Source organism: Corvus hawaiiensis, chromosome 12 (assembly GCF_020740725.1).
Source record: "Corvus hawaiiensis isolate bCorHaw1 chromosome 12, bCorHaw1.pri.cur, whole genome shotgun sequence".
NCBI classification, from domain to species: domain Eukaryota; kingdom Metazoa; phylum Chordata; class Aves; order Passeriformes; family Corvidae; genus Corvus; species Corvus hawaiiensis.
Window position 1 is genome coordinate 8,020,673 of NC_063224.1, and position 27,532 is coordinate 8,048,204.

General features: G+C 47.5%; 2 protein-coding genes, 1 long non-coding RNA gene and 2 other non-coding genes across 6 annotated transcripts in view; 1 reads left to right on the top strand and 4 right to left on the bottom strand.

Annotated features, from left to right (window-relative positions):
* SF3B3 (splicing factor 3b subunit 3) overlaps positions 1 to 12,210 on the bottom strand; it is a 29,359-nt gene extending 17,149 nt beyond the window's left edge. Inside the window, exons 1-11 of one of the 2 annotated variants that reach the window (XM_048316732.1) lie at positions 12,115 to 12,210; positions 11,346 to 11,458; positions 10,598 to 10,924; positions 9,320 to 9,492; positions 8,818 to 8,959; positions 7,749 to 7,861; positions 6,901 to 7,038; positions 5,564 to 5,667; positions 4,187 to 4,352; positions 3,639 to 3,734; positions 3,098 to 3,170 (exon numbers count right to left, since the gene is read on the bottom strand). In XM_048316732.1, the coding sequence (XP_048172689.1) occupies positions 3,098 to 3,170; positions 3,639 to 3,734; positions 4,187 to 4,352; positions 5,564 to 5,667; positions 6,901 to 7,038; positions 7,749 to 7,861; positions 8,818 to 8,959; positions 9,320 to 9,492; positions 10,598 to 10,924; positions 11,346 to 11,415 (1,402 nt within the window). In that variant the 5' untranslated portion in view covers positions 11,416 to 11,458; positions 12,115 to 12,210. Of the gene's footprint in view, positions 1 to 3,097; positions 3,171 to 3,638; positions 3,735 to 4,186; positions 4,353 to 5,563; positions 5,668 to 6,900; positions 7,039 to 7,748; positions 7,862 to 8,817; positions 8,960 to 9,319; positions 9,493 to 10,597; positions 10,925 to 11,345; positions 11,459 to 12,051 lie in introns of both variants that reach the window. The other variant, XM_048316734.1, reaches the window with a different exon arrangement.
* On the bottom strand, positions 7,513 to 7,592 carry LOC125332374. Its single transcript, XR_007206468.1, has one exon. It is a non-coding gene; the product is annotated as a small nucleolar RNA SNORD111 (small nucleolar RNA).
* Positions 10,196 to 10,277, bottom strand: LOC125332371. Its single transcript, XR_007206465.1, has one exon. It is a non-coding gene; the product is annotated as a small nucleolar RNA SNORD111 (small nucleolar RNA).
* A 249-nt stretch (positions 12,211 to 12,459) lies between the features above and the next one.
* Positions 12,460 to 27,284, top strand: COG4 (component of oligomeric golgi complex 4). Its single transcript, XM_048316543.1, has 19 exons — positions 12,460 to 12,638; positions 13,076 to 13,158; positions 13,840 to 13,954; positions 14,399 to 14,573; positions 15,167 to 15,360; positions 15,805 to 15,910; positions 16,983 to 17,140; positions 17,695 to 17,753; positions 19,188 to 19,321; positions 19,848 to 19,966; positions 20,294 to 20,460; positions 21,099 to 21,264; positions 22,761 to 22,823; positions 23,290 to 23,406; positions 24,996 to 25,088; positions 25,395 to 25,478; positions 25,772 to 25,873; positions 26,248 to 26,376; positions 26,588 to 27,284. The coding sequence occupies exons 1-19, from the start codon at positions 12,492 to 12,494 to the stop codon at positions 26,720 to 26,722; spliced, it is 2,346 nt and encodes a 781-aa protein (XP_048172500.1). The 5' UTR covers positions 12,460 to 12,491; the 3' UTR covers positions 26,723 to 27,284.
* Positions 14,564 to 21,103, bottom strand: LOC125332028. The gene is made up of 4 exons (XR_007206351.1): positions 20,999 to 21,103; positions 16,782 to 20,659; positions 15,767 to 16,318; positions 14,564 to 15,084 (listed from the first exon to the last, which is right to left on the bottom strand). It is a non-coding gene; the product is annotated as an uncharacterized LOC125332028 (long non-coding RNA).
* Positions 27,285 to 27,532: the final 248 nt, after the last annotated feature.

The following is a 27,532-nucleotide window of genomic DNA, read 5'->3' on the forward strand; positions in this document are numbered from 1 at the left end:
TTCATCTAGCCTCAAACAATACAATTTTGGTTTCGAAAATATAGCAGCCTAGTTGAAATTAAGAGGACTAAATCCCTAAGGCACACTGAGAAGTGTTCTCAGTTAGAAAAAGAAAAGATCTATACATTTTAATATGAAAAGATATCTATTTAGCTCTACACAATCCCAAGGAAAACATCAGGCTCCCCCAAGTTTTGAAAAGATAGACATAATTTTGTATGCAGAGACAAGACTTCAGAGATGCTTATTACCCTTCTAATTGCTCCAGTCAGCTCCTTTCAGTAACAGAGACGTTTTAATGACTCTGAAGAACCACAGCTAGACTCGTTCTCCGACGCATGCGTTACAAGTTTTCTGCAGCTTCATGCACACATCGTAACCAGTTATGAAAACATGACATTTCAGTCCTTGAACTCTACACTACTGTGCTTTTCATTATTTGTCATGGATTCAGTGTGAGTTAGTCCATAAGAATTCCATTCTTATATGCCAGTGCAGTTGTGACAGTTTTCTCACACTCTATAGCATCTGAATCTGCACTGATACAAATGCAGTCACCACTAGCTCAGAGGAGTTCTGTGAACAAACTGGTGAGCAGTGGCAGAGCTCAGGATCACTCTCAGTTAACAGACTCTGAGGGGATGACAGCACATTTTCCTGGGCTTCTGTTTACTACTGCGTGGCGACTCTGCAGCGCTGACTCACTGCACATTGCTCCTCCAGCAAGAGTGCCAGGTAGGGAATGCTGACTCTTGACTCCCAGCTCCCATCTGTCAACACACCACACGGCCACATCCACAGATACTCAACTGCAAGAGAGGGTTTGGTGCAAATCCCATCCACTTCTGTCTCATGGGCAGATGAATCCCATCATCACAGGACATTCCCATGCCAGCAATATCTACACGTGCTCCAAGCACACTTGATCTTTTTCTCTTGGAGGTCTGTACAAAGCAGCTGGGAGCCTAACCTTGGTCTACATGAGAGCTGAAAATACCCCTAAAACATACACATCCAATTTTAGCAAGAACTGACTGTCCCACAGAGACACAGTTGATTGTTTTGCTTGCCAAGGACTGCAAGATAGACTGGGATCTGCTTTCTACTTCTCAGCTACTGAACTTCAAAGGCAAAAATCTTCAACTACACACCAGTTTCTAGAATTTTTTTACTGAAGTGCTTAGCATAAATGTAGCCCCATGCTGTTGGGATTGTCTGTGGTTAACCTGTGGGACTGTACAGTTGCCCCTAGCAGTAGGTACACACCTGTGGTGATCAGCACCTCCACCACCAGCAACCTGTGGAAGAAAAAAAAAGGCTTGGTATTGGTAGTGAGTATCACCACGTACCAGCCAAAGTTAGTATTTGCTTTGAAGACTGCAGACCTGGGTGTTTCTTACAGAGGCCCAGCAGCATACACGTACCATGGCACTGAGGCAGAGCCGGGAAACCCCACGCTGCAAACTGAGTCCTCAAGGGCAGTTTCAAGATTAGATACATGTTTGAAAAGGTTCTGCATTCTCTCTGATTAAAGCCCACTAAAATAATTTCTGAATTCCAAGAGTTGGAACTTGGGGATCAGTTTCATATAACTGTATTCAGTAAGTAGCACGGCTTAACAGCTACAGATTCCAGTCTTTCTGAAATCATGGAGATGATGATGCTGAAACCTGGAGAATTTGGAAGGTGGAAAGAAGAGGAGGCAAATGAGACTGGTCCACTTCCTGCAGATCATGAATGGTCCTTCACCTCCTGAAAAGTCAAAGTCTTCTTCTGGAATCCCAAGAGAAAAGATTTTAAAACTGTAAGGTGATGTCAGAAGCCTCCAGTCCTCAGAGGGAGAAAATCTTACCAGCTTCTTTTCCAGAATGCTGGAGAAAAGGTTTCTAACAAACTGGAATGCCCCTTTTCAGAGAACCATGTATTTTTTAATATGAACTGTGGAAATACTTTCCTTTTGACCTTTTTATTTCTGGGGGACATGAAGGCACTTTATGCTCAAAGTTCCTCCCATGTTGCTTAGGCAGTACATGCGTCTCAGGACATGAGCACAGGAACTGATGGCAGGTCTCGCAAGGCAAGGTAAATCCCACTGCAGTGTTTGAAAATTCCCACAGGGTTACTGGTTCCCTGGAAGACACACTACTCCTTAAATACAAGGTATCATGTCACCATAGCAGGCTAAGGCCTCTACTGCAACAATCTGGCCTTTCTAGATCCAGTGTATAAACCTGGGGAAATCTTTGTGAGAGTTATACAAAGCACTGCCTTGGAAATAATCTCTGAGACTGCCAGTACCCAGAACAGATTCCCTTTAAGCTTTTTAGGTGCTTCTGTGCAACTCTGTTCTCACCTTTAAGAGAAAGGCAGGACAAGGGACTACATTTCCTCCTGTACTTTAGTAAGGTTATTATTTCAGATCAGGATATAAGAAAAAAGCCTGAACAACCAACCAAACCCCTAATCCAGTATATTCTGCCAACCTGGTATCTTGACCTTCCCAGAATCACCATCATTCTACACACTGCTGGGTTTTGAATAGGGAGTGTGTCCTAGCCCAGACTTTTTTTCACAGATATGCACAGAAGGAAGTAATAAAATACAGACACTGTTGCTGCTTTATCATCTTTGTTCCATAATTTGTATCCCACTCTCTCACAAAGAGCTGATTACTGCACTTGTCAACACACACATGAAGAATACTGAGTATGCTCCAACAACAAGAATAGCTGTTGCCTGCTGATCTTTGAGCAAGAACTTATGGGCAAAAAAGTATGGGAAGTGGGGAAGCATGAGAAGTTCAGCAGCTTCAGGTTGCAAATGTACAGCTGACACAGCATATTGGGTGACAGATGCAGCTGCAGGCAGCTGCTTCTTTGTCAAAAGGAAGCGTGACAATGCTAGGGGACCAGAGGGCGGGTGGCTTCTAAAGACAAGCAGGTGGCTGCTGATTCAAACCACAATTTCTGGGGATGGCACACAACCATCACGCAGCACCATTCCTATCTCCTTGGACAGAAAACCAGAAAAAAACAACAAAAAAACCACACATAAAAACCATTATGACCTCCCTGTGCTTCAGGAAAATACTGCATACCTTCAACATGTCTTCTCACAGTCCATACAGCATTGGGGTTACCAGGCAGCTCTGAGACGGCCATTTCAGATACCTAAGAGTAAACAGGAAGAAGGTTCTTTTGCAAACAGATGTTTAGATTTACTAGAGTATGCAACCAAACCACCAGTTTTTAAGCTTTCCCACAACTGGGCAGGAATGCTAACAATTCCCAATTCTGACATTCTCAGCCCATGCCAGATGTGCTACAGGGCAGAATATATTCAGCAGTGATATGGCAACATTATTGCTCTGGATGATCAGCTTTAAAACAAGGTCATCCGCCCCCAGCAGAGATCAGCAGCAGCTGGCAGGCACCAGGAACGTTCCAGCTCAATACACTCAAGTCTTACAAGAGACAGAATGCAGGTTGTTGAAGTCAAGTAAACAAAAAGCCTTTGAGAATGTAAGAATAAACAGTACAACCCTTCTATTTCTCCAAGCAAGAGAAAGGAGCTCTCCAGACTACAGGATTTCCTCACACCACCCTCATCTCTCAGGCTGTTAGTGCTGGATGTCTTACCTCAAGTCCATGTCTTAAAACCCTCAAGGAAGACCTGGGCCCCCGACCACAAGCCACATACAACTGGGGTGTGTCTTCATTGGCCAAATCTGCTATCTGTGTGGAGAAAGTGTGTCAAAACAACATCCATGGAATGAGAAAATAAAACTAAGCTATATATATATACATATATATATATATATATATATATCACACTACTGCTTCAAGAATGCTTTTTTCAAACACCAAAAGCTGTGAAGGATGTTGCAGCTGCTGCCTTGAAAGAATGTCAAGTTTTACCCAAACTCACTGCAAAGAACTGGTCTGATGGTCAACAGAGAAGCAGCACAGAATTGCTGGCTGACACCATGTGTTTAGACACGTATTTATCTCCACAGGAATCAAAAGCTACCAGGCCAGGTACCAATCTCAGGCAGCTGTACAAGAACTCTGAAGATTTGCCTTTCTATGAGTCTTTACTTAGAGCAATATTTCTGGAAACCTGGAATAACATAGCTGGTGACTCCACTTACACATGTGTAAACAGGAACTTGCTGATGGCAGCATACCTGACAACACAGAATAGGAGACAAACTGTCCAACTCATCCACCAGCACCAGGTTCTTCAGAGGTCGTGGCTGAAAAAAGAATGTGTCCCCTTCCTCAAGAGGCATGGCAGAAGAAAACTCTGGCTCCTCATCATCATCCCCCAGGTGAGCTATCTGGTACAGGTAACTTCAGACAGAAAGAAGAGTGTCAGCATGTTCACAGCAAGGCTCATGTAACTTCTTTAAGTAAGGCTTAACTTAATTCAGCTAGTAGGGAAGAAAAAAATCCAACCCTACATTATGCAGTTATTAATACTTGGCTTTAAGGATTGTCTTCTGGGTGACAAAATATTTAAAAATAGTCAGAGGCCTGAAAAGATAAAAAAAACTACTAACAAGAAACCCCCCACAAAGTCCCAGCCCTTCATATTTGCAGCTGTCACTGGCAAAGTATCCCAGAGGTTCAGTGTTTTGTTTACCCTTGAGCCTTTTAGATATTGTGTTAAAGCCAAAGCACCAACTGACAGCTGAGGCCAAAAGCAAGGCCAGTGACTAAGACTTCAACTCCACAGTTATCTATTTTATTGGAATACTCTCACCTTTTTAACCACACTATTTTTAACCACATTCCCTATTCCATTTTATGAGCCTAAATAACACAACAATCGAGTAAAATGTCAGAGAAGAAAAAAAAAAACCAAAACCAAAAAATCCACGGAAGGATAGACCGAGTTACTTCCTGTTTTTAATAAAAGCCCGAATATGGCTTCCTCAAGAGCTTCCTCAATTCAGATTCAGTCCAGCAAACTGGCTGGGGCTCCCTCAGGTGGCTGACTGTAGATACAGTCAGGAAAAAAAAGTTTAAATCTCTATTCCTGTGAATCCCCCACTCAGACACGGTTAAGCTAATCTTCAAAGGTGTGCATGATCCTTTAGAGTGTTTAGAAGCCCAAACATGAATTAAGAGAAAGCTCTCAAGTATACATCTGCTAAGGAAAGGAACACAGTTACTGATAAGAAAACCTATTTACTTCTGAGTGGGCCATACACACAAACATCCAAAACTATCAAACTAATCGAAAAGATAATTCATCTAGATATGTGATGAACCCTACACAAACAGAAAGTGCTCAATTCTTCCAAAAACCATTGCAACAGCAAGTAATCTTTTATTCTCTGCACTTCATCATCTAATCTGAGTTCCAACAACAAGAAAATTCCCCCATTCATCACCTAATCCAACCATTCTTCTCAAATCCTCTGAAGAAAGCACCTATTTACCCATTAAATCAGAGGTGTTGTCTTTCTACGCACAGTAAGTTCAAGGGTCAGTCTGCAGGCCTGAGCAGAACCAGTCTGTGTCAGGGGAAAAACACTGACGTAAAATTGTTTACTCACTGGTTTCCAAATTCAGATGCCACAAAGAGAAAGCCTGTTTTCAGCACGCACATGGCAGCAGCAACAGGAACAGTGTCAAAGTACTTCAGTCGAATCTCTGTTACCTGCAAGCAGATGAAGATGTGACTGTGATGGTAAAGTACTGGAACGCCACGTGTGTGATTTAATAAAAAAAAACCTGCCTAGCTATCTTCTCCAAAGAAATGAAACAAGAGCAGGCCAGGCTTAACACATCAGTAGTTTGGGGCACCAGGTCATAAATCACAAAATCCAACAGATTATTTGAACACACAAGCCAGGCTGCCTGTTCTATTCCAATACTTTCTGCCTTTTGTAACACTGAGTCAGTTTGGAAAACAGAAGCTGTAAAAATAGCAAACCTGCCTAAGAAAGGAAATTTGCTTCACTGAGCACCAGCCATTCTCCAACATGAGAAAAATAACTGTCCTGAGCAAATTTCTAAATTTGATATGGTCACAACAACTGTTGCTGAAACATCCGAGAAGAATCTTCAGCCACTTGAACATCACAGAATTGCAGAGTATTCAGAGTTGGAAGGGACCCACAAGGATTATGAAATCCAACTCCCAGCTCTGCACAGAACAACCCCAAAAATCACACTATGTGTCTGAGATCATTGTCCAAACACTCCCTGAACCCTGGTGGGCTTGGCACCTGCTACACAATCATCCCCTGTACCAAATTTGACGTGTTTAGATGAAGGAGGAATTAACACTCAACATTTACTCAAAAAACCCAACTAGTAACACTGCAGCAGAGATCTTTTCAGAGCAGAATACTAAAACAGGCAGCAGCAAGCCACTGCAAGCCTGTAATTCCAACTCACAGACCAGCTGTACCAGGCTAGTTACCTCAATTTGCAAAAATATTTGATATGTAATCAAAATATTGATTGTAGCATGTAAATATTCAATTAAGAGACCAGAGGGCACTTGCTGCAATCCAGGGAAACTAAGTCCCACAGAATTAGTTACTGAAATACTCTCCACTATGTTCATGGACCACTGTTCACATCTCTTAAAGAAAAGACCACCTGTAGAATATCTGAAATGTGCTCAAGTGACTCTAGAGCATAATACTCACAGCATAATCCTCCAAGGATTTTGCAAACCCTGCATCGTGTGTCTCTATGAGTAATACCCCCAGTTGCAACCAGGGTTAACTGTATTACAAATCATGTAAAACATGTGCCCTTACAAAGCTTTTTGATAACTACAACAGTAAATATTTACAACAGTAAATGGTTATCACCTTAGAGAAAGTAATTGACTAAGGACTCTTCTCAACTAATGCTTCTGCATTCACGTGATACTTACCATGTCTTCATCAGTCTCCAGAGTAATTTTGAAGATGTCTCCCTGCTCTGTCTGGGCCAGGAAGAAGAACATGGACTTGGTCTTATGTGTAGCAGAGCAGACAAAAATCATACCCCTCTCTGGGTCATCCAAGTCATTCTGTCAGGAAAGAGAGTGGAGGTCATTGGTGGAATTACCTGACAAGCACAGAGGTGATTTCACTTAAGTGTTTCCATTTCACAGGTGCCTCAAGAGGTCACAGTATGCAAGGAAGCTTTTAACACAAAGCACATCACTTTGTTACACCCATAGTCACCCTCAGTACATCTCTGCCCCAGAAGGAAATACAGCTGTGGGACACCGTGCCTAAGCATCGTCCCTTCATGTTTTTTACTCTCCTCTCCAGGTAACTCTCACATATCAAAGCTAAAAACAGAGGAAAGGGCTGCAACCCATGCAGCTGGTTTTGAGCACCTTGGTGGGTGTACAAAGCACTGCCAAAGCACATAATTCCCAATACCAAAGGGAAAGGAAGCAGCTTTAGATGCAACAGAGCAGTTGTTGAATTCACCTGCATCTACAATAGGCACAGTGACTCACAATCTCAAATAAGCCTATCTTGCACTGACAGTGCTGCCTGATCAGAGTCTTTGGAGTATCTCCAGTGTAAATCTCAGAGAAGAGACATGAACCACACTCATCACCTCAGGCTATGCCCAATTCTGTCCTCCCTCCCAGATAACACGAAGCCAGTGAGGTAGATAAGCCAACATGTGTTTAACACCTTTTTTTCTTACTTTACAACCTTCCTGATGCCCTTAACCTTGAAAGGCAAATTCCAAGCATTCATCATCTTAAAAAATTCTCACCCGTCTCCTGGGAATTGGGCATCTGATATCAGGCTGGTCACCAAAGTTTTTGTAAGTAATATAGTTTTCAGAACAGATCAGCACCCCGCTGGGGCCATCAGAACCACCAGGAACTGTAAGAAAAATGTGAGGAGAAAAGCCTTTACCACAGATCTCACTCACTGCCTGCAGAACATTTGGTTTTCTTTAAAGCAATGTAGTTTCCAGTACTCTCCATCACCCTGCATATACAAACCTGCTCTTATTGAAAATGAACACAAAAGACTGAGTACCGCTGCCTGTGCCACCATGAGAACACGGAAGATGGAACCAGGGGACCTGGAAGGATGCAGCTTCTGATAAATTGCTTAAGTTTTATCCTTCCTGGCTTATTCTTGCTTAGAAAGCCATGACACACCCAAAATAACACACTAGCAACTTGTCAGTTAAACACAACCCTTGGGTTTCTGGTATGTTTGCTTGCAGAAAAATCCATCATGGACGGTTTCTGACACATCTTTAGTTACAGTATGGTTTTAAAAATGCTTCTCTTGTGATCTCAGTGTAACAGAAGACATCATCAAACAGATTCAGCACAATATTTGGTGTCTGTCTGACAGCTGCCTACAGGAGATGCAACAGGGCAAGCATACAAAGATGCTCTCCTAGCTCAGCATCTTTTGTGCTTGGAGAGGAGCCTGCAGCAGTTTCCCTAGTTGAAAGTCTTATATTAGCTTTGCATCCAACCCCTTAAAGTGAGCTTTTAATCCACAGATTCATCTACTGCCTTTAGGTGATGGAATCCCATGCAAGAGAGTATAGCACCTATACATTAACTAAAACTAAGTCCTTTTGCATTGCTACCAGCTAATTTCAGGAGCATTCTCAAACTGCAGCTACTTCTATGAATGCTTGTGTATTTCCACGTGTGAACCACCCCTCATTACCTGACTGCAAAGTCAATTAATTAATTTATACGAATGGCTCAGACTACAATTGAAACAACTCCTAATACGTAAAGAGTATTAATTGTGTTTCCCTGGGGAATGGGAACCAAGCAGACTTATGCGAAAATAACTGTGGGCAGTACCTGTTATGAGGAAGTTGCCATGCTCTTCCAGGGGCTCACTGTATTTCCTGACAACGTGGTTCAAACCCAAGTCCAGTTCATAAAACGTCAATGTCTGCTGTGTGTTGGCTGCAGCTTCGCCTGTTGGATCATTGTCTGCTTCCTAAAACAGAACACATGGAGGTGTCTTTCAAGAAAAGTATTAAAAGGAGGAGCAAAACTGATGTGTGGCAAAATAGTTTTGAGTAACAACAGAATGAAGGCCAAAAGACTTGCTGGAAGCTGTACAAGAGAAGTTCAGACCAAGAAAACGGACATATTTTCAGCTGAAAAGCAAAAAGAATCACCAAGACAGAAGAGACTTGCCCATTCTGGCTGAAGGCAAGACAAAAAGCCAGTGAGTTTGTGAAAAACAAACTATCTCAGACAGCAAAAGCAGCCAGTGTTCCCCAGTGACAGATGAAAAACAGAACAGGAACAACAAAGCTCAAAAGACAGCAAAGGGAAATCAAGTTCTTCTCACCTCATAATCCATTTCCAGACAAGCAAACATTGGGTTTTCAAATCCCACATCGACTCCCACCACATGGTAGACCAAGGTATTGGCCTTGTGGGCTTCCAGTGGGGAGGAAATAGTGAGTCGAGCAGCAGCATCTCTGTTCAGGATATACACCAGCTTCTGCTTTTCAATGGCACCTACAAGAAAGGACAACAGCATGTGAAGCCCATCACTTGATGATCAAATCTGACCATACCTGCAGTCCAAAACCGAGTTGTAAGTTGGCAAGAGAATGTCAGCATTACTTCAGCTGAAGTTCACCCCTGGTGTTAATCTCTGTGCCACCAATTAACCTCGAATGTCTCATTTTAAATCTCTCCGGCTGCAAGCACAAAATGACAACTTCAGCTCTTTAAAGCCAAAGCCTGACCCTTTGAGCTACATTCACCTGGCCCAATATTCCATCTACAATGGCTTGAAGCAGATCTACTTGCTCCTTTCACCACACCAGAGATGACAGACTGCAAGGAAGCAAAGACAAATGGAAAGAAGCATCCAGATGTTCTGCTGTTTAAAGCCAATTGGCGTGACAACTTTTCCACAAAAATATTTTAACTAAGAAAACGTATTCTTGCCTGACACACAGCATCCACAACATAAAAAACACCACTCAGATATCAACATGAATGGCACAACTGTAACTGTGCTACCTTCTCACCCAGGAAAAGCAGACATGTTAGAAAAGAAACAATATTATTTATTGCTATTCCCAGTATAAAGACATACTGGGAAACTACCATCAGCACTGCACAGAGCTGCCTTCAGCAAACTGAGAAAGTTCCATACACCTCATGCTAAATCTTACCAAAAAAAATTCTCCCAAGTGTCCTTCTACCTGCGACGCCTGATCAGAAATGCATCTGGCTGTCTCCACAACACATCTCAGAGAAGAGACATGAACTCAGAACATCATTTCAGGCCACGGGAACTGACTGGCTACACTGTAGCACTGGCGACTGCAATCCCATCTTCTCTCGCGCACACCACACTTCAGGGCTCTGCGCACTAAGCAAACCGGTCCCTTTCCAACTTTTCACCCAGCATTAGAATTTATTTGTGCAATTCCATCAGCATCAACGAACTACTCTGCATGCCTGCATTCTCCTTGACAAAACTCACAGCCTAAAACACTGCCCGAGAAACAATTCCAATTATACCTGGCCAAGACTTGTTCCAAACTAAATATCCACAAGACAGAAAACAAAAAAAGTAAGGAGAACACAAGCTGACAGAGTAACTTACTGATCATGACAGCGCGGCCCTTTGGGTCCACAGCCAAGTATTGGCCTGGGACAATTCTGCGACATCCACTCTTGCCAAAGGTCTCCTGATGGATCTTCTCAAACACGTTCTTGGAGGGCTGGTACTCCAGAATGACAATGCGCCCCGAATCGCTGCCCACCACGATGTAGTCTTTGGTCCCCCCCGTCAGCCTAAAGGCCATGAGGGACCGGATGACTCCAAACACTTCCACGGTCAGCAGAGTGTGAACCTTCCCTGTGTTGGGATCAGGGCGGAGTAACTCCAGGATCTTGCCCCGGGAAACAACAATTTCTTGTTGTTTGGTTCCTGAAGTACCCAAAACATGAGCACAAGTCAGCAACAACAGAGCACAACACACAACTTCAAGAAGCGCTACAATGGAAGAAGAGGAAACTTCCAAATGCCAATTTTAGGATTACCATGGAGGAATTCAAAGAATCTTATTCACCACATTAGGTACCACTATTGTTGAACACCTTTTAACACACCAGAAAATTGGTCAGAATACTAAACTAAATCTATAGATAAGTTAGATTGATAAATAATCAAGTCAACCTTCTGTCAATCTTTCCACAAGTTACCACAGCCCAAGTAACACTCAAGAGCAAATGATAATGTACCAGCAACAAAACCCCAGTTGTACCCAAGCAAACTGTAAAACCCATCTTTTTCCTGTACTATCCAAAAAAACCTCAAGCCAAGACATGCGAAGGGAGGAGAAAATTACCTGAGAAGTTGCCATGGATAGCAAAGCTAATGCCTGTGGCACGCTGCAATGTTAGGTTGTACAGAAACATGTTGGCGATAGATTTGCTTCACCTTATTGTAGCTCCAGTAGTTCTGCAACAAGTAGAACACAATTATAAACTTCTCAAAAGCAAAGCCTTCCATCCAGCAGAGAGAACCGCTGCCCTCCTCCGTGTGCACGGATCACTTTACACCAAGAACCCGGCTGCTATTTGGTATTTATTAGCGCGACGAGGCAAAAGGCTCTCCCAAGGTGTCCCGGCTGCCGAGCGCCAGCTGAGCTCCTTATTGTCGAGCGGCTGAGCAGTACTTCCCGTAATTACTACTAATTAGTCTCGGCTATAGCTGTTCAGAAGCCAAACACAATTAGGGAATCCCTCCGGGATCCCCGCGCCGTTACACGTCCCTGGCGCCGCCGTTTCATTGAACGCGAGTGCAGCCACCCGCAGCTGCTCAGGGCCGACTCCTCTCCCCGAGGTTGAGGCGGGAAGGAACCGTAGCATCAGCCGACCGCCCCGGGCCCCAGAAACCGGCCCTCAGCCTTGCCCCGGCAGGGCACGGAGCCAACACCTCCCCGCGCTCTGCGGAACGCTCGCCCCGAGAACCGGCCACAGGTCACTGCCCGGCCCGGCCGCCCCCACCCGGCCCAGGCCCCGCGGAATCCGCGACGCTCCCCCTCCACAAACCAGCGGCCCGTCCTGCACGTCCCGGCCGCGGAGCCGCCGCCGGGCAGACAGAGCTGCGCTCACCGTGCGGATGGCGGCGGATGCTGCTCCGGCCTAGGCGGGCGCGCCGCCGGCCTCCTCCGCCATCAGCGCCGCGCCTGCGCGCTGCCCTCCCGCGCCTTCTCCACGGGGCTTTCGCGGGTCAGGCGCGCGCCTGCGCCGTGTAGTGGTAGAGGCTGCCCAAGCCGTGCCTGAATCATTGTTGCGCTATGGCAGCTGCTCCCCGCACCAAGAGCCCACCTCTCCCCCCCCACCCCGTAAACCCTCAGCCGCCTTCTGGCATGGAGATGTCAGCTTCCTTCTCCGCCAGGCGGAGCCCAGTGACGCCAAGGCTCAGGCACCGCTTTCGACAGCCCCGACGGGCCTCACGGCGGTAGCGACCGCGTCAGCTGCGTCCCAAGATGGCGGCGGCCACGGCGCCGGGACCGAAGGCGCCGCCCGGGGAGAGCGGCGGCCCCGCCGCCTCCGCCCTGTCCATGGAGCGGATCCAGTCGCTGACCGACCTGGCGGACCTGGAGGCCGCCTACAGCCGGCTGTGTGAGGAAGAGGTGTGTGGGGCCGGGCACGGGAGGCGGCGGGGCCCCGAAAAGCGGATGCCTCGCTGTCACTGTGCCCCTCATTGTTGGATCCTTTCCAGAGGTGTTTAATGCAGACTCAGCCGCCCCTGAGGCCCGGCCGGCGGTGGGTGTCGCCTCCGCGGATCCCTGTGTCGCGAGCAGCTTGGAGATTCTGGGATCTCGTGTGCTGGAAGCCCGGCTAGGGGAGGAGTTTTTGTGTTTGCTTTCAAATGGCAAACCCGTAAAGATTTAGAGAATTAAAGAGAGCTTAGAAAGTATTTATTGGTCATATGGGCTCTTGGAAGCATTAATGCCTTGCTAGCTCTGTGTCCTTGGCTTGGACATAGGGTCTGATAAGTCGCTGGCCTGGAGCAGAGCTAAAGTCACACAACACTTCCTTCATCCTTTTTTTTTTATTATTTTTTCAGAAAGTCGTGCAGGAAGAGCTGGATGCCCTCCTGGAGCAGCAGAGCACTATAGAGAATAAGATGGTTGCTCTTCATCGCATGGGGTTAGTGTTCCCCACCCGTTCCCCTTCCTTCTCCTTTCACCCAGATACTCCTTTCACTGTTGTAGTGGAAGCACATCCATTCTCAGAAAATGTCAGACTTTAAATCGGTTTGTGGTAGAGAACACTAGTTGGATCCTCATCCCCAGGTGCCCAGTTCTTCTCAGCAGCACTGACAGCTGTGTCCTCACTCAGACTGACCCATTTTGGTGTAGGCCGAGCAGCTTTTTGGAAGTGTCATGTCAGAGGTTGCCAGGTTTCAGCATCAATCGTTGGATTAGGCGTCTTCTGTCAGGCTGTCTATAGGTGTGAACAAATATTACTGGTTTTTTACGGTGAACTTGTGCAGGCCAGCTGGAAAATCATCCTAAATGGCCTTGTGTCTAGCAGAAGCTCAGAGGACAGGTTTACAGACTTCACCTCCACTTCAGAAGTGGAGAATGTCATAAAGGCCCAGTGGCTTGTTCATGCCCTGTGTGGTAGCAAGGCACAGTTGGTCTGTGCAGCCTCTTCCAAAGCAGTCAGTCTGTTCCTTTCTCCTGCTTTGCTCCCAGAGGAGGGAATGAAGTGAGTGAGAATATTGTGACAGGACCAGCTGTGTTTGGAGGAAGAGCCATCCTGCTGTTGCACACCATCCGACTAGTTAATGCGTGCACCTCACGCTCCGTTCACGTGTGTTCCCAGCCCTAATCTGCAGCTGATCGAGGGGGATGCCCAGCAGCTGGCAGGAATGGTCACCTTCACCTGCAACCTGGCTGAGAACGTCAGCAGTAAAGTCCGTCAGCTCGACCTTGCCAAGGTAACTGGGCTGAGGGGGGTTGGAACTTGTCACCACCCAGCTGTGTTCTGTGCTCACAGCACAGAGGATGTGCCCTTCCTTTAGTGGGCACGTGGCTGGAAGCTGCTATGTTCTTTATTTTAGCTGTGTCTTTCTGGGCTCCTGCATATTGCATGGTATAAGAGTGGTAGAATCATAGAATAGTTTGGGCTGGAAGGGGCCTTAAAGCTCATCTCATTCCCAACTCTCCTGCTGTTGACAGGGACACCTTTCACTAGACCAGGTTGCTCAGAGCCCCATCCAACCTGGCCTTGAACGCTTCCAGGGATGCTTCTCCGTATAGCAGCTGGTTCTCCAGCATCCCCTTCTGTCCATGCAGCTCCTGGTAGAATACCCTGAAGAGGGTGAGTGGCAATCTTGTCAATTACACAGTGCTGAGGACAGTGGAGACTGCCTTTCTTGCAGAACCGACTCTATCAGGCCATTCAGAGAGCTGATGACATCCTTGACCTGAAGTTCTGCATGGATGGAGTTCAGACAGCCCTGAGAAATGAAGACTATGAACAGGCAGCAGCTCATATCCATCGCTATCTGTCTCTGGACAAGTCAGTGATTGAGCTCAGTCGCCAGGGCAAGGAAGGTAAGCACTGTTTGTGAGGACATACTGATGAGTCACCTTTCCAGTGGATATCTAGAGACTGCTCATTTCCCATGGTAGGTTGCCTCAGCCCAACAGAAAAAGCAGAAGATGTAATGCAGGCCAGTGGTCTTGGTATTTTATAGACTGACTGAGAGATGAGCATTTTTGAAGTGTTATTACATCAGAATTATCATTAATTGGAAGGGCAGTTCCTGGCACACAGCTGTAATAGTATTTTAGGTGCTAACTAAGCAAAGGACAAAATGTTCAGACCAGAAGAAGTGAGGGAGAAGGCTCTGTCAAGGAGAATTGTTCTTGTGTTACAGTGTGCTACCAAGCAGAGCAACTGAAATGAAGGAGTAAATTGCTAAGAGGAAAATCCCAGTTGATGTGTCATCATCCTCCATGCAAAATCACATTACATCACACACCAACCTGTCTGTCTTTGCCAGTAGAGGAATTCCAGTGTGTATTCTGCCTTCTCAGCTTGGGACTGCACAGTGCTGGTCTCCTGGAAAAACAAAAAGCAGCCCTAGATACAGTACTAACATTGTGCTGTTGCTTTTCCCTTTCTTTTCTGTCCTTTTGACTAGGGGGCATAATTGATGCCAACCTGAAGCTCCTGCAGGAGGCAGAGCAGCGTCTGAAGACAATTGTTGCAGAGAAATTTGACACAGCTATGAAGCAGGGAGACCTGCCCCAGGTGGAACGGTTCTTCAAGATCTTTCCTCTGCTAGGCTTACATGAAGAGGGGCTGAGCAAGTTCTCTGAGTACCTCTGCAAGCAGGTAACAGGCTCTGTGAAACTCAGGGGAAAACAAAACCCAGTCTCTGTCAACAGGTATTGTGGAAGGAGATTTTGGCAGTGGCTTGTTAACCTTAAAAAACAGCACTGGCCTCAGTTCATGTCTCTCCCTGCATTTGCATGCTGGGATGAGCTTTCTGGTGTCTGAATACAGATCCAGGGGCTTGTCTGGCTTCTTCTGTGTCTTGCTCTCTGCACTTGCTTAAAAATCATACAGTGAGCCTGGAAAGAGAGGAACAAGTTTCTGCCCTTCCTCAAGCCTTGAGTTTTCTACAGGAGAGGAAAGGATCCCTGTTCAAAGGAGGATAATACGGCAATAGCTCTTGCATTAGGAAGGCCAGTGAAAGCTCTCTAGGGCAAGGACTGTGGACCTGTGGGATGAAGAATACCTTTGGGTGTTCAGCTGACTGGTCCTGTTGTCATGCAGGTGGCCAACAAAGCAGAAGAGAACCTGCAGCTGGTGATGGGAACAGACATGAGTGACCGTCGAGCTGCTGTCATCTTTGCAGACACCCTGACACTCCTCTTCGAAGGTAATCTTCCTTTCCTCTCTCCTGATTGATTGCGAATAGTCCGTGATGAGACGGTCCCTCAATTTAAATGCTTTTAATTTTAAATGCCTCATTGCCCTTTGAGCTACAGGTGTCTCACACTTGAGGGACAGGGACGCAGCTAGCTGAATTTATTCCAGCCAGAAGAGGGCATCACAATAAACCAGTTTTCCTGTGGACATCTTGCACAGGCATGAAGTGGATTTGCAAAGGATTTGTTGGTTTCCTCTATGTATCAGACTCTTCCTGTTTTCTGCATCCTCAAAACAAATGGGTATTCCCTGGAGGTTTCTTCAGACTTGCAGCTCTCCAGACAAACAAATCAGATCCCTTAGGGATGAGCAGCTGTTGGTGCCTCCAGGCCTGGCTCTTCAAGAAGCACCATGGGAGCTTGAAAGCCCACAAGGAAGGGAGAGAAAGGAATGTGAATGCCCTTTGGGAATGTTGCCAAAGACCATAATTGAGATCCCATGGTGATTAGCCACCTTCTCTATGAAATCTGCTCTAATTCCAGGCGGCACCACTGCCAAGTTATTCTCCCAGCCTGGCGCCAGTAGAGCTTTCTTGGCAATAGTGTCAAAAGAGGGGGAGTGTTGCTAACTTTCGGAGTAGAGCACTTGTGAGAAGAAAGCAATATTGTAGAGATACTTCCTTGGAGATAAGCTTTTCCTACAAGAAGTTCTTGCCTTCACTAATGCTTGCTCTCTGCAGCAAGTGTGTGCCCAAGAGCCATCCCTAGGCTGATTTTTCCCTGTAACCTTGCAAGTGCTGAAAGCTGAGACTGGGTTTGGGTGGCAGTTGTGTCCCCTGCCAGGTTTAGCTTGTGTGGCTTTGTCCTGGGGAAACCTCATACCTTGTATCTTGCTGGGCTGAAGGGCAGCTGGCACACAGGGCATGGCAGGAGTTCTCTTTAGGGACAGAGAGATGGCTTCTGCTCCAGGAGATTTGCACTCTTTATCTGTGGAGTGAATGATCCTTTGTTAGGTCTGGTCTGTGGACCTGTGTAGCTCTGCTGTGCTCTGGGAACTGCTGGTTCTCTCCCCTGTCCCCACAGGGATTGCTCGCATTGTGGAGACCCACCAGCCCATCGTGGAGACCTACTATGGGCCAGGGAGGCTCTACACCCTCATCAAGCACCTGCAGCTGGAGTGCGACCGGCAGGTGGAGAAGGTGGTGGACAAGTTCATCAAGGAGAGGGACTATCACAGGCAGGTAAGAGCAGTGTGAGGCTGCCTGATGCAGCCAATGGTGCCCTCCATCCAGTTCTGTGGGGCTCCCACTGCTGTAGAGGCAGCAGAGTTTGACCCTGTGTATTGAGAGAAACCTTGCTTTGCTCCATTTTTACCCTGGTAGGGGAAGGGGTTCAGCCTGTAGCTGTGCTTTCTGATGCAGAGGAGGATTCATTTGGAGCATAGTAAATGCCCCCTGGTCATTCTTTGCTGTGCAGGTCTGTAGGGTGCTTTCAGTACAGTTTCCCCACTGTCTTGTTCCTGCTTAGATGCAGGACTGCTGCAACTGTCTCATGGTCACACACCTTGGTGCCTCTGGTCAAGTCCCATCCCACCACCTTTGCTGGCAGGATGAGCTCTGCCTTGGAGGAGGAGGAAGCGAACTGATGTGGTTCCCTTCTCTGGCAGTGCTTCCTGCAAAGCATGCCTATCACCCCCAGTGAGTAAGCACTTCCTTAGGCTATAGCACGAGAAGTGGCTGGTAACTCCAAGTCATCAGCAAAGACTGATGACTCTCCCTTTCTTTTGTGATTGCAGTTCCAGCAAGTCCAGAATAGCATGATGAGAAGTTCTTCTGCAGAGAAAATTGAACCAAGGTACAAAGAAAAACTCTTCATGCTCTCTAACCTTTCGCTCTTGAGTTGTTATTAACACTACCTAGCATTTAGATAACTCTCCCACTCTTTCCAGAAGCTTTGCAGCTATTAACTCATAAAATCCAATTGTTAGGTGCCCTTCATTGCCCTTCTATAAAGGAAACTTCTGTAGTGGGGCTTTATTTTGCTTAGTCATTACTTCTAAGCCTTGGCTCTAAGCATTCCTGGAGGGTTGGCAATATCACCACACATGAAGGACTGAGATTTTAACTGCCTGTGCCCGCTACTCTTTCATGGCCTTGGAGCCCACAAAACGGAGCAGCTCCCTGGACAGATAATTTGTGACAGAATCAGGAATAAATATTTGGGTCTTATTTAATCTATACTGCTGCTGCAGCAGCTCTGTACCGTCAGTTTCTTGATAATGAACTGCAGTGCTTTAAACTCCCTCTTTTTCTTCTTATCATAAATATTTACATAACCCTCAAGCAAGGCCATTTGAAAGTGCACCCAGCCCTTCTGGGACTGCCTGAATTACAAACATACCTTGAAAGAAAACTTAGGTTCTTCAAGGAAGATCTGTCTGTGAGCCTGCATAATTATTATTTCAGCAGTAATATCCACTTACTATTTGCTCTGAGTAACTCTGCATGTATTCCAGTTTTCTGATTTTTTTCTTTTTCATCTGTAAAATAAAGATGATCTTTCCTTCTCCCACTCGTGCACCGTGAGGCTTCAAGCAGGATTTGTTAAATTCTCTGCACGCTGATGAAAAAGCTGATGTGTCAGTCTCTCTTTTTTTCATAGTCATCTCTGATCTGAACACTGTGTTCTGCATTGTAAGATGCTTTTTTTGTATCACATTTCCTGAGCTGTTGAGCTTAAACAGATTCTTTATCATCTTCAGAGAAACACATGAATCTGTGCACAAAAACACATATGTGGAGATGGCAGGGACCAGGCATTTCTAACGTTAGCAACATAGGGCTCACAGAATTGTAGAAAAACTGAGGTAGGAAAGGACTGATGAAGATCTCTAGTCAAACCTCCCACTCAAAACAGGGCTCATTTTGAAGTTACATGAAATTGCTTTGAGTCTTGCAGTCCTTACCAATGTGATTTCGACGTGGATGTCCTCACATCTATGAGGAAAAAAGAGGGGGAGTGTTGCTAAATCTTGGAGTAGAGTTTGTGAGAAAAAAGCAGTATTGTAGAGATACCTCCTGGGAGATGATTTTAGGGGGATATTTTGATTGTGTGTGCATGCTTTGCACATACCACTTTTTCTGCTGAGCTTTGCTACTCGATGGCACAGATGGAAAGGGGCAGTATTGATCTCATAGTGAGAGAATGGAGAACACACTACTTAACTGAATTGAATTAGTGCCTCTCCTTTTGTAGTCTTGCTGTCTTGATTCTTGCTATTTCTTCCAGGGAGCTTGACCCTATTTTAACAGAAGTCACTCTGATGAATGCCCGCAGTGAGCTCTACTTGAGGTTCATCAAGAGACGAATAATAGCTGATTTTGAGGTGGGAGATGCCATGGCCTCAGAGGAGGTAAAGCAAGGTAACACCTTGAGTACCAATACTCATAAGCTCTGCTCATCAAAGCCAGAAATTGAGATATACCTGAGTTAGTGGCAGAGCAGAGTGACACAGGGTCTGCAAAGACACTTTGGGAGTGCTCTGTGGAAGATGATTGTGTAGTCTGGCCTTTCCAAACCTGTTTTCAACACTGGTTGTTCCCTCTAACAGGGAAACCAACATTAAGAATGACTGGAGGGTATAACAAACTAAAGTCCCCAAAGAGAGGAAGAGCTGTTTGGTCACTGCAGGCACAAATCCTAAGGGTGGAGGCCATGGAAAAACAGGCTCGAGGTTTTGGTACTCTGTAGAGCTCTGGAAAGCACTTTGGCCACCTGCAAAATCCAGCTCAGCAATTTCAGCTCCACAGTTGAGGCTTGTGATTTGTTCTAGGTTGGGCCTGGCAAGTGTCTGTCCATTAGGTGCCCATGAGACAGGCAGCAAGGGACTTGGTGGAGCTGCCTCCTGGCCCTGGGTTCCTGCTGATGGGTCTCTCTTGTGTTCCACAGAGCATCAAAAATACCTGGACAAGCTCCTCAACAACTGTCTGCTGAGTTGCACCATGCAAGAGCTCATTGGCTACTACATCACCATGGAGGAATACTTCATGAGGGAGACTGTCAACAAGGTAGGGGAGAACCTCCTAAATGCTTCTCTGTGTGTGCTCCTCAGTCCTCTGGTGAGCATCCCAAGGGAGGGTTATGTGTACACGGCAAGTTTGCAGTTGTCAGGGAAGTCTTTTGTTTCCCTTGGCCTTGAAAAGCAAGTGGTTGTTTCTGAATTTTGACTTCAGACATACCCCAGGGTATCTTCCAGGTCTGTGGGCTACTGCAAACTAGTCTGAGGGGTGCCAGCCACTCAGGGTGAAGGGGGAAGATGGGCAGTTTGGCCTCTCAGCACTGCTGGGGCAGCGCCGCTGACTGAGCCCAAGGCACTGAGACAGCTTTCTTTGCAGGCTGTTGCCATGGACAGCTATGAGAAGGGCCAGCTCACCTCCAGCATGGTGGATGATGTGTTTTATATAGTGAAGAAGTGCATTGGGCGTGCTCTGTCCAGCTCCAGCATAGACTGTCTCTGTGCCATGATCAACCACTCCACCACCGAGCTGGAGTCTGACTTCAGGTAATGAAAATACACCAGGTTCACTGTAATGTGCCTCCACGTTCTGCAAACAATGTTTGCTGTCAGATGGTCTTCCTTGTGTTCTTTGCCTTTGAACCTCTGGCTTGTCATCCCCATGGAAGATGCTCGTAGGAAGCAGTAACAGGTGTAGGAAGCTGGATCTGGGCATCTTTCCTCACAGTAGTGGTTGGTGATCCACCTATAAGACAAACAGAAAAAAGAACCTCATGGCCCAAAATCCCTATGAGATGGAGTTGCCATGTAGCACTGGGGTCCTACCCTGCTTGAGGGTACATGGTCACCCCTAGTTGTTCTCTGGGTTACTTAATGACTCAAACTTGGCGTGAGACTGCAGAAATTGTCCTGCTGTTTTTCATTCCATTGTGGGAATGAGGAACTGTGACTGAAGACAGCAGGCAGCTGCAGGCAAGATATTTGGGAAAGCTCAGAAACTGGGTGGTTATGTTTTTCTTTCAGCCTTCAGATGCTGTCAGGTGATATTTGCCAGCCTTTTTTTTTCCTGTGAAGTTCCACTTACCTTGTTCAGGTCACATCTCAGACAGAATGCTGTCCCGAGGCACAGAGCATAATTCTGTTGTTGCATGCTCTAAACCCTGGTGTGTTCTGCTTGCCCATAGGGAGGTTCTGTACAACAAGCTGAAGCAGGGCTTCCCAGCCACAACCTTCCAGGACTTCCAGAGAGGGGTGACCAGTGCTGTGAACATCATGCACAGCAGCCTGCAGCAGGGCAAGTTCGACACCAAAGGCATTGAAAGCACCGACGAGGCCAAGCAGTCCTTTCTGGTGGGTTTGGTGGCTGTTCTGGTGCAGAATGAGTTGGGGTGGGGAGAAAGACAATGGGGAACTCTTGGGAACAGGATTGGTGTGACTGTAGCGTTCAGAGAACCTGAAAATCTGTTGAGGTATGGTGGGTGGCCTGCCTTTGGATGTCTGGTGGATGCTTCTGCCTCATCTCAGGTTTGTAGAGCTTCCACACCCAGCCTGTGCAACTGTGATCCCATGAGTGCCTCTTGGGCTGCTGTGATGACAGTTCCTTCCGGGCTGGAGAAGAGTCTGTGCTCTTTTGAGGTGTCCACCAATCCTGCTCTTCACAGGCTCTGCACAGAGGTGGTGGGGGAGCATCTCATCCACACCTTCCTCCAAATAAAAAAGTCCTGGCCCAAGCTCAGCTCCCTCACTTATGATTGAAGAGTTTTCATTAGAGCAGGGTTGTCTGCTCTGCTTGGTCTGCAAGATCCTCCTGTTGCCTTCTAACAGCAGAACTGCAGCTCTGTCCATGCTTGAACAGGTACAGGGAGCATTTCAGACCCCTCAGAGAGCATCTGAAGGGGCCGCTTGTCGCTCCTGTCTGCTGCAGCATAACACATCCCTCCCCATGCTGGGATGCTGTGTAGACTTTGCATTGTGGAAAAGACCTCTCTGGGAGAACATCTCTGGCTCTGCTCTCTCCAGGTTTGAGCAGACCTGTGGGCAGAGACTGAGAGCACTGGAGAGGGGCTGGCTCACCATGACTCGTCTCCCTCTCTCTAAGTTGTTGTGAACAGCCAGCACTGAAGAGGTTCCTTGGAGCTTTCACTGCACAAGGAGAAAAGGCAACAAAGGGAGCAGGAGAGACTGAACTCTTTAATCTCATAGAATTCTTTGTTACAGGTTTCTACCTTTCTTGAAGCAAAGGGCTTAAAATGTCAGTTCTTCCACTGAATCTCCTCATTCACTTGTCACCTTGCCTCATTTCCCTGTTTGCACAAACCCCAGCCTTATAGTGACAGTTCATCTTCAGCAGGTAGAGAACAGTCTGTTCAGTGGAGAACAGATACTCATCTGGCAGGAGGGCTGCTGATTCCTCCTGCCTAGTTACCTGTGCCTCCCTGTCTCCCCTGCTGCTCTGGACACAGTGTTTAAAATATCACCCACAGCCACTCCTGCTCTGTTCTTCATGACACTTACAGAAAGTTGGGGGTACATTATGGCTTCCATCCATCACCAACGAGTGGGGCTTCGTGGCAACATCGTGAACAGGATGATGAGGAAAAGGAGTAAACTGTCTTGAACTCTGTACTAGCTGGAGATTCAGCACATGTGCTCAGTTGCTGGAGTTTAGCTTCATGCAGCTCAGTGAATCCGCAGTGCTTTGATCTCACAGTAGTAACTCTGTCCCTTAACTACTTGCATTTCAGTCCATATTGTTAGCAGGGCATGGAGTAAATGTATGGACTTGGGGATGAAGTGCTGGGAAATTCCATTTAATCCAACTTGGGTTGGTTTTGGGTTTTTTTCAGGTGACCTTAAACAATGTGGAAGTCTGCAGTGAAAACATCATGACCCTAAAGAAGACTTTGGAGGTGCAGTCTCTATTCTTTACTGTTTTTTCCCAAATCAAATTTATAATATCCTCCCTTGGCAGGGGCAGGGGTCAAGTAAACCATCTGGACTTTGATATGCCTGAATTCCTGAGGTCTTTGCCGTCCAGCCTTAGGGAAGCAATTTTGAGCTGGCAGAGCAATTTCCGGCTGATAGTAGCAGCCAGCAATACCAGTTCCTCCAGCCTGACCAACCTGGTGCAGGAATAACATGTGCATCATGGAGAGTCTGCAGCTCTCTGGTGCTGGGCTAGACAGCCCCTGGCTTCCTTTCTTGCTGTCCTTTCTCCTCACAGCTGGAGCCAGCAGCCTCTGCCTTTGCAGGAGCAAGAGATGGGCTCCTAACCTAGCCCACACACTGGTGGGCAGCCAGAGCTCAGCAACACAAAGGGATAAAAACTGCCCAGGTTATTAATTTGCAGCTTGCTCATGGATCTCTTCCCTGCAGAGTGACTGCAGCAAGCTGCTTAGCCAAGGATTTGGGGGTGAGCAAGCACAGGCCAAGATTGAGAGCTGCCTCTCGGACATGGCTGCTGTCTCCAACAAATTCCGTGACCTGCTGCAGGTGAGTGTCTCTCTGAATTACTGCTGGCTTCCAACACTGCCTGCTGGTGTCTTCAGGGACAACTCTGGCAGGAATCACTTCAGCTCAGGGCCAGGCCATGTCTGACTCCAGGAGTGCTGGGTAGGGTGCAGGAGGGAGCAAATCAGTCAGCTTTGAGGCATGGAAAGAGCCTCAGCCCGTTTATACAGCCATACCAGCCAGTGGCTGCATAAAAAGCACTGGAAGCAGCTGCAGAGCCAGAAGGAATGTTGCTTCATTCATCTTCACTGAGCACAGAATTGCAGTTGGTTCAGCATTTTCAGGAGAAGAAATATTAATGACATTTCCATCTCCTCCTTTCTCCCTCGTGGCACAGCACATTGTCAAGTTGTCCACAGCCTAAGTAATGCTGAAGACAGGCTGTTGGTAGAGAAGAGATGCTCTTTTCTCAGGTTTCTCCTTCTTTCCCAAATGCAAATACTCCTCAGCATGGAGCAGAAGACTCTGGCTAAATCCAGCCTCCTGTGGCATGCTGGGGCCTGCTGTCCTAAAATTTCACAGTGGTCTCTGGCAGGGAGAGAAGCAGGAAGACCTAGTACCTCATGTGGAAAGAAACCAAGCAAAGGAGAATATTTTGAACCAGGTTTGCCTTTGTACTTCACAGAGGGGTCAGGCTATTTTTTTTTTGGCTTTGCAGTTCAGGGCAGGCAGATGCCTTCAGTTCAGCACTGCCAGCAAACCCTCTTGGGGACTGTGGTCAGTATCAAAACCAAAGAGCTCATCAGTAAGGCGTAAAACTCTCCAGTCTGACTCTAGTGCGGTTTTAAAAGTGGCTGCAAAGCAATCCAGAGTCTGGGGAGGAAGCTCCTGCACTGCCTGAGTCACACACGCGCTGAATTTGCCTCAGAAAAGGACAATTGCCAGCAGGGCCTGCTCAGAAATGCCAGTTTTAGTTAAAAACTTCCATCAAATGCCAGTCAGAATAGGTACCGACACAGTTCCATGCTGAGTGAGCTTTCATGACACCTTGCTGAGCCAAAGAGGGGTGGCTGGCAGGAGAGGGCTTTAAGAGCTCTCATCACAGGGGACAGAAAAGCCTTTGCTGACAGCCTGCTGCTCGGGGGAGATGGCATGTGTTGGGGTTATGATTAATTCAGGGAACTAACTGTGGTTACAGCTTTTATCCTCCTTTTAGATTCTCCTACTGAGCTAAGCTGCACTGGAGGTGGGAGGCATCAGCTGAGTTCAGTCACAGTGCCCTGGCTGGTGCTGAGTGGAAAAGCTGGAGTTTGCGTTTTTTCCTACCCCCCCATGCCTCGCTCCTGCCAGGAAATCTGTAGCTATGTGGGACGGGGAAGCACAAGCCCTTCAGACCACACAAAGTGAGCACAACAGCAGCTTCTGGGCCAACATCCTTCCTCTTCTTCTTGTCATGGTGTCCTCAGAGCCTTCCGGCACCGGAAGAGTGTGGGGTCTGGGCCTTCTGGGTTCAGTTTCATGTGCAAGTCTGTGGGTCGGTTTCCCCAGCTGAGAATGTGAAGCAGCATCAAGACAGCCTGGTTATAAAGATTTTGTGCCTCACTGTCCTCTCTTCTTGCTATCTCCCTCAGGAAGGTCTCAATGAGCTCAACAGCACAGCCATCAAACCCCAGGTGAAGCCGTGGATCAACCTATTCCTCTCTGTCTCCCACAACATCGAGGAGGTGAGGCTCAGTGTTCTCTACTTCCAGCTGTTCTTGGGCATTCTCTGTCTTCTGCTCAGCAGCACAGAGCAACCGCTCTTTCCTTCCCCTCAGTTATCTGCTATTTCCTTGGCACTGAGCATCAATAAAATACCCAGACCATGCTCTGCAGCCGAGCCTGGAAAGGGACGTTTGGCTAGAGAGGAACTTGAGAAAACAGAAGGGGTGAATGCTGCTGCAGGAGAGACCTCCCTTCCTGTCCTCTGGGCCGTTGGCTGTGCTTTACTTCAGGCCACATAAACAACACTTTCTGCATTTCACTGTTAGGAGGAGTTCAGCGACTATGAGGCCAATGATCCCTGGGTCCAGCAGTTCATCGTCAATCTGGAACAGCAGATGACAGAGTTCAAGGTGAGAGAAGGAGGTGGCAGCCTGCCAGGCTTCCACATGGCATCCTCCAGCTCTTTGCTTGCTTGGCGAGCAGAGGTGTCCTTCAGTGCCTTGCTGGGCTCTTAGGGATCCAGTCACCCCCTTCTCCTGCAATTCTCAAAGCCTGCTTGGAGGCCCCACATACCTGGATCACCTCTCTGGTGCTCTCCACATGCCAAGCCTGCAAGTCCTTATTCGTAAGCTCTCCTAGCCTTGGGTTTTAGACACCTCTGCTCAGTTTTCCTGACAAGAATGACACAGGTTTCTGCTTCCAGGCTGGGCTGTCTCCAGTGATTTATGACACCCTCACTGGTCTTATGACCAGTCTCATAGCCATTGAACTGGAGAAAGTGCTGCTCAAATCCACCTTCAGCAGGGTAAGCAAAACACTCCTCTGCCATCTAGTCTTTCTTGACTGCAAACCCTCAGTAAAGGATGGGGCAGAGCAGATGCATATGTTACCCTCAAAGAAACTCTGCAAGCACCAGTGACCAGCTCAGGGACACTTTTACAACAGCACCCACAGGGACAAAGCGGGTTTGTTTATGGGACTGAGAAGAGCTGGCACCAATAAGGGAGCTGGGTTTTAAGGTGGGTCTAAACATAAGCCACTTAAATCTGCAATAAGTGGTCTAACTGGGACCTTCCTGCTCAGAGACCTCCCCCTGCCTCCCTGTGACTTCTAATTGGTGTCTTGGCACAACCTCTGGGTCTGCTTGGAGAGTTAACTGATCTCTGTCTGTGCCCACAGCTCGGCGGTCTGCAGTTTGACAAGGAGCTGAGGTCCCTCATAGCCTATCTCACCACAGTCACCACATGGACTATCCGTGACAAGTTTGCTCGTCTTTCCCAGATGGCCACCATCCTCAACCTGGAAAGGGTGAGCTGCGCTTGGTCTGCTTCTATTGGGGAATTGTGGGAGCACCAGCTGCACTGCACATGGCTTTACTGAGTTCATCCAGATGTCATCACACCTACAGGGTGGGGAGAAGCTGGAGAAGTTGCCCTGTGTCTGATGGTGCTTGAGTTCAAACTTACCTGTGAGGGCAGTCTGTGCTGAGTCATCTCCTACAGCTCCCCTCTTTTTCCAGGTGACAGAGATCCTGGATTACTGGGGGCCGAACTCAGGTCCACTCACCTGGCGCCTTACTCCCGCCGAGGTCCGGCAGGTGCTGGCTCTCCGCATCGACTTCCGCAGTGAGGATATCAAGCGGCTGCGCCTGTAGTTGGTCAGTGCCTGGCTCAGCACCACGCTGCAGCTAAGAGCAGGAAGGTTGCAGTTCTGGAGCCTGCCTGGGTCCTGTCCTGGGGCTGGCTGTTAGATGGTGTGGGGATGGGATGATGTCTGTCCTTCTGCTCGCATTCCTTGGAGCAAAGGGCTTTCCTGGGCCTGGTAAGAAGAGCTGCCATCCTTTTATGGGAGCGGAAACAAGGCACATGAGGAATCTCTCATGATGAGAGCAGCATGATGCTATTTCTCAGAACACAGCAGTGCCTGCTCCCGACTCCATGTGCTCTGCTGCCCTGCAGGAGGCCAGGACAGGTGCAGGTCTGCTGCTGCAGCTGTGTTCCCTCTGTGCCCCCTAGTTTAAGGGTCAGCTGCTGGAGTCACAAATGCTGAACCCCAGCTCTCTCCTGGTGGTGATGGGGACTGTTCTACAGAAGGGGGAAGGAGTGATTTCCTTGGGAAGGTGCTTGGAAAATCACTAGAAAGCCTCTGTAGGAAACGGGGCTATGTCCCCTGCTGGCTCTGTGCAGCTACTGTGTAAATAAACCTTGCTTGGTTGAGCTGCAGTCTCCAGTGGTGTGTGTTCAGCTGTGGGCCTTCAGGGAGCTGGAAAGATGTGGGACAAGAGCTCTGCTCTGCCCCAGTTCTATTCTACCTTGTGCCAGGGCATCCAGAGCATCTTCTTGTCTTGTCTGGCTGCCTCCTGTGGCTGCTGTCTCCCTCAGCCAGGGCTGTGGAGGGGGATGACCAGCCCTTGCATGCAGGTTCTGCCATTCCCACCCCTGGAAAAGCTTTGCCCATGCATTGC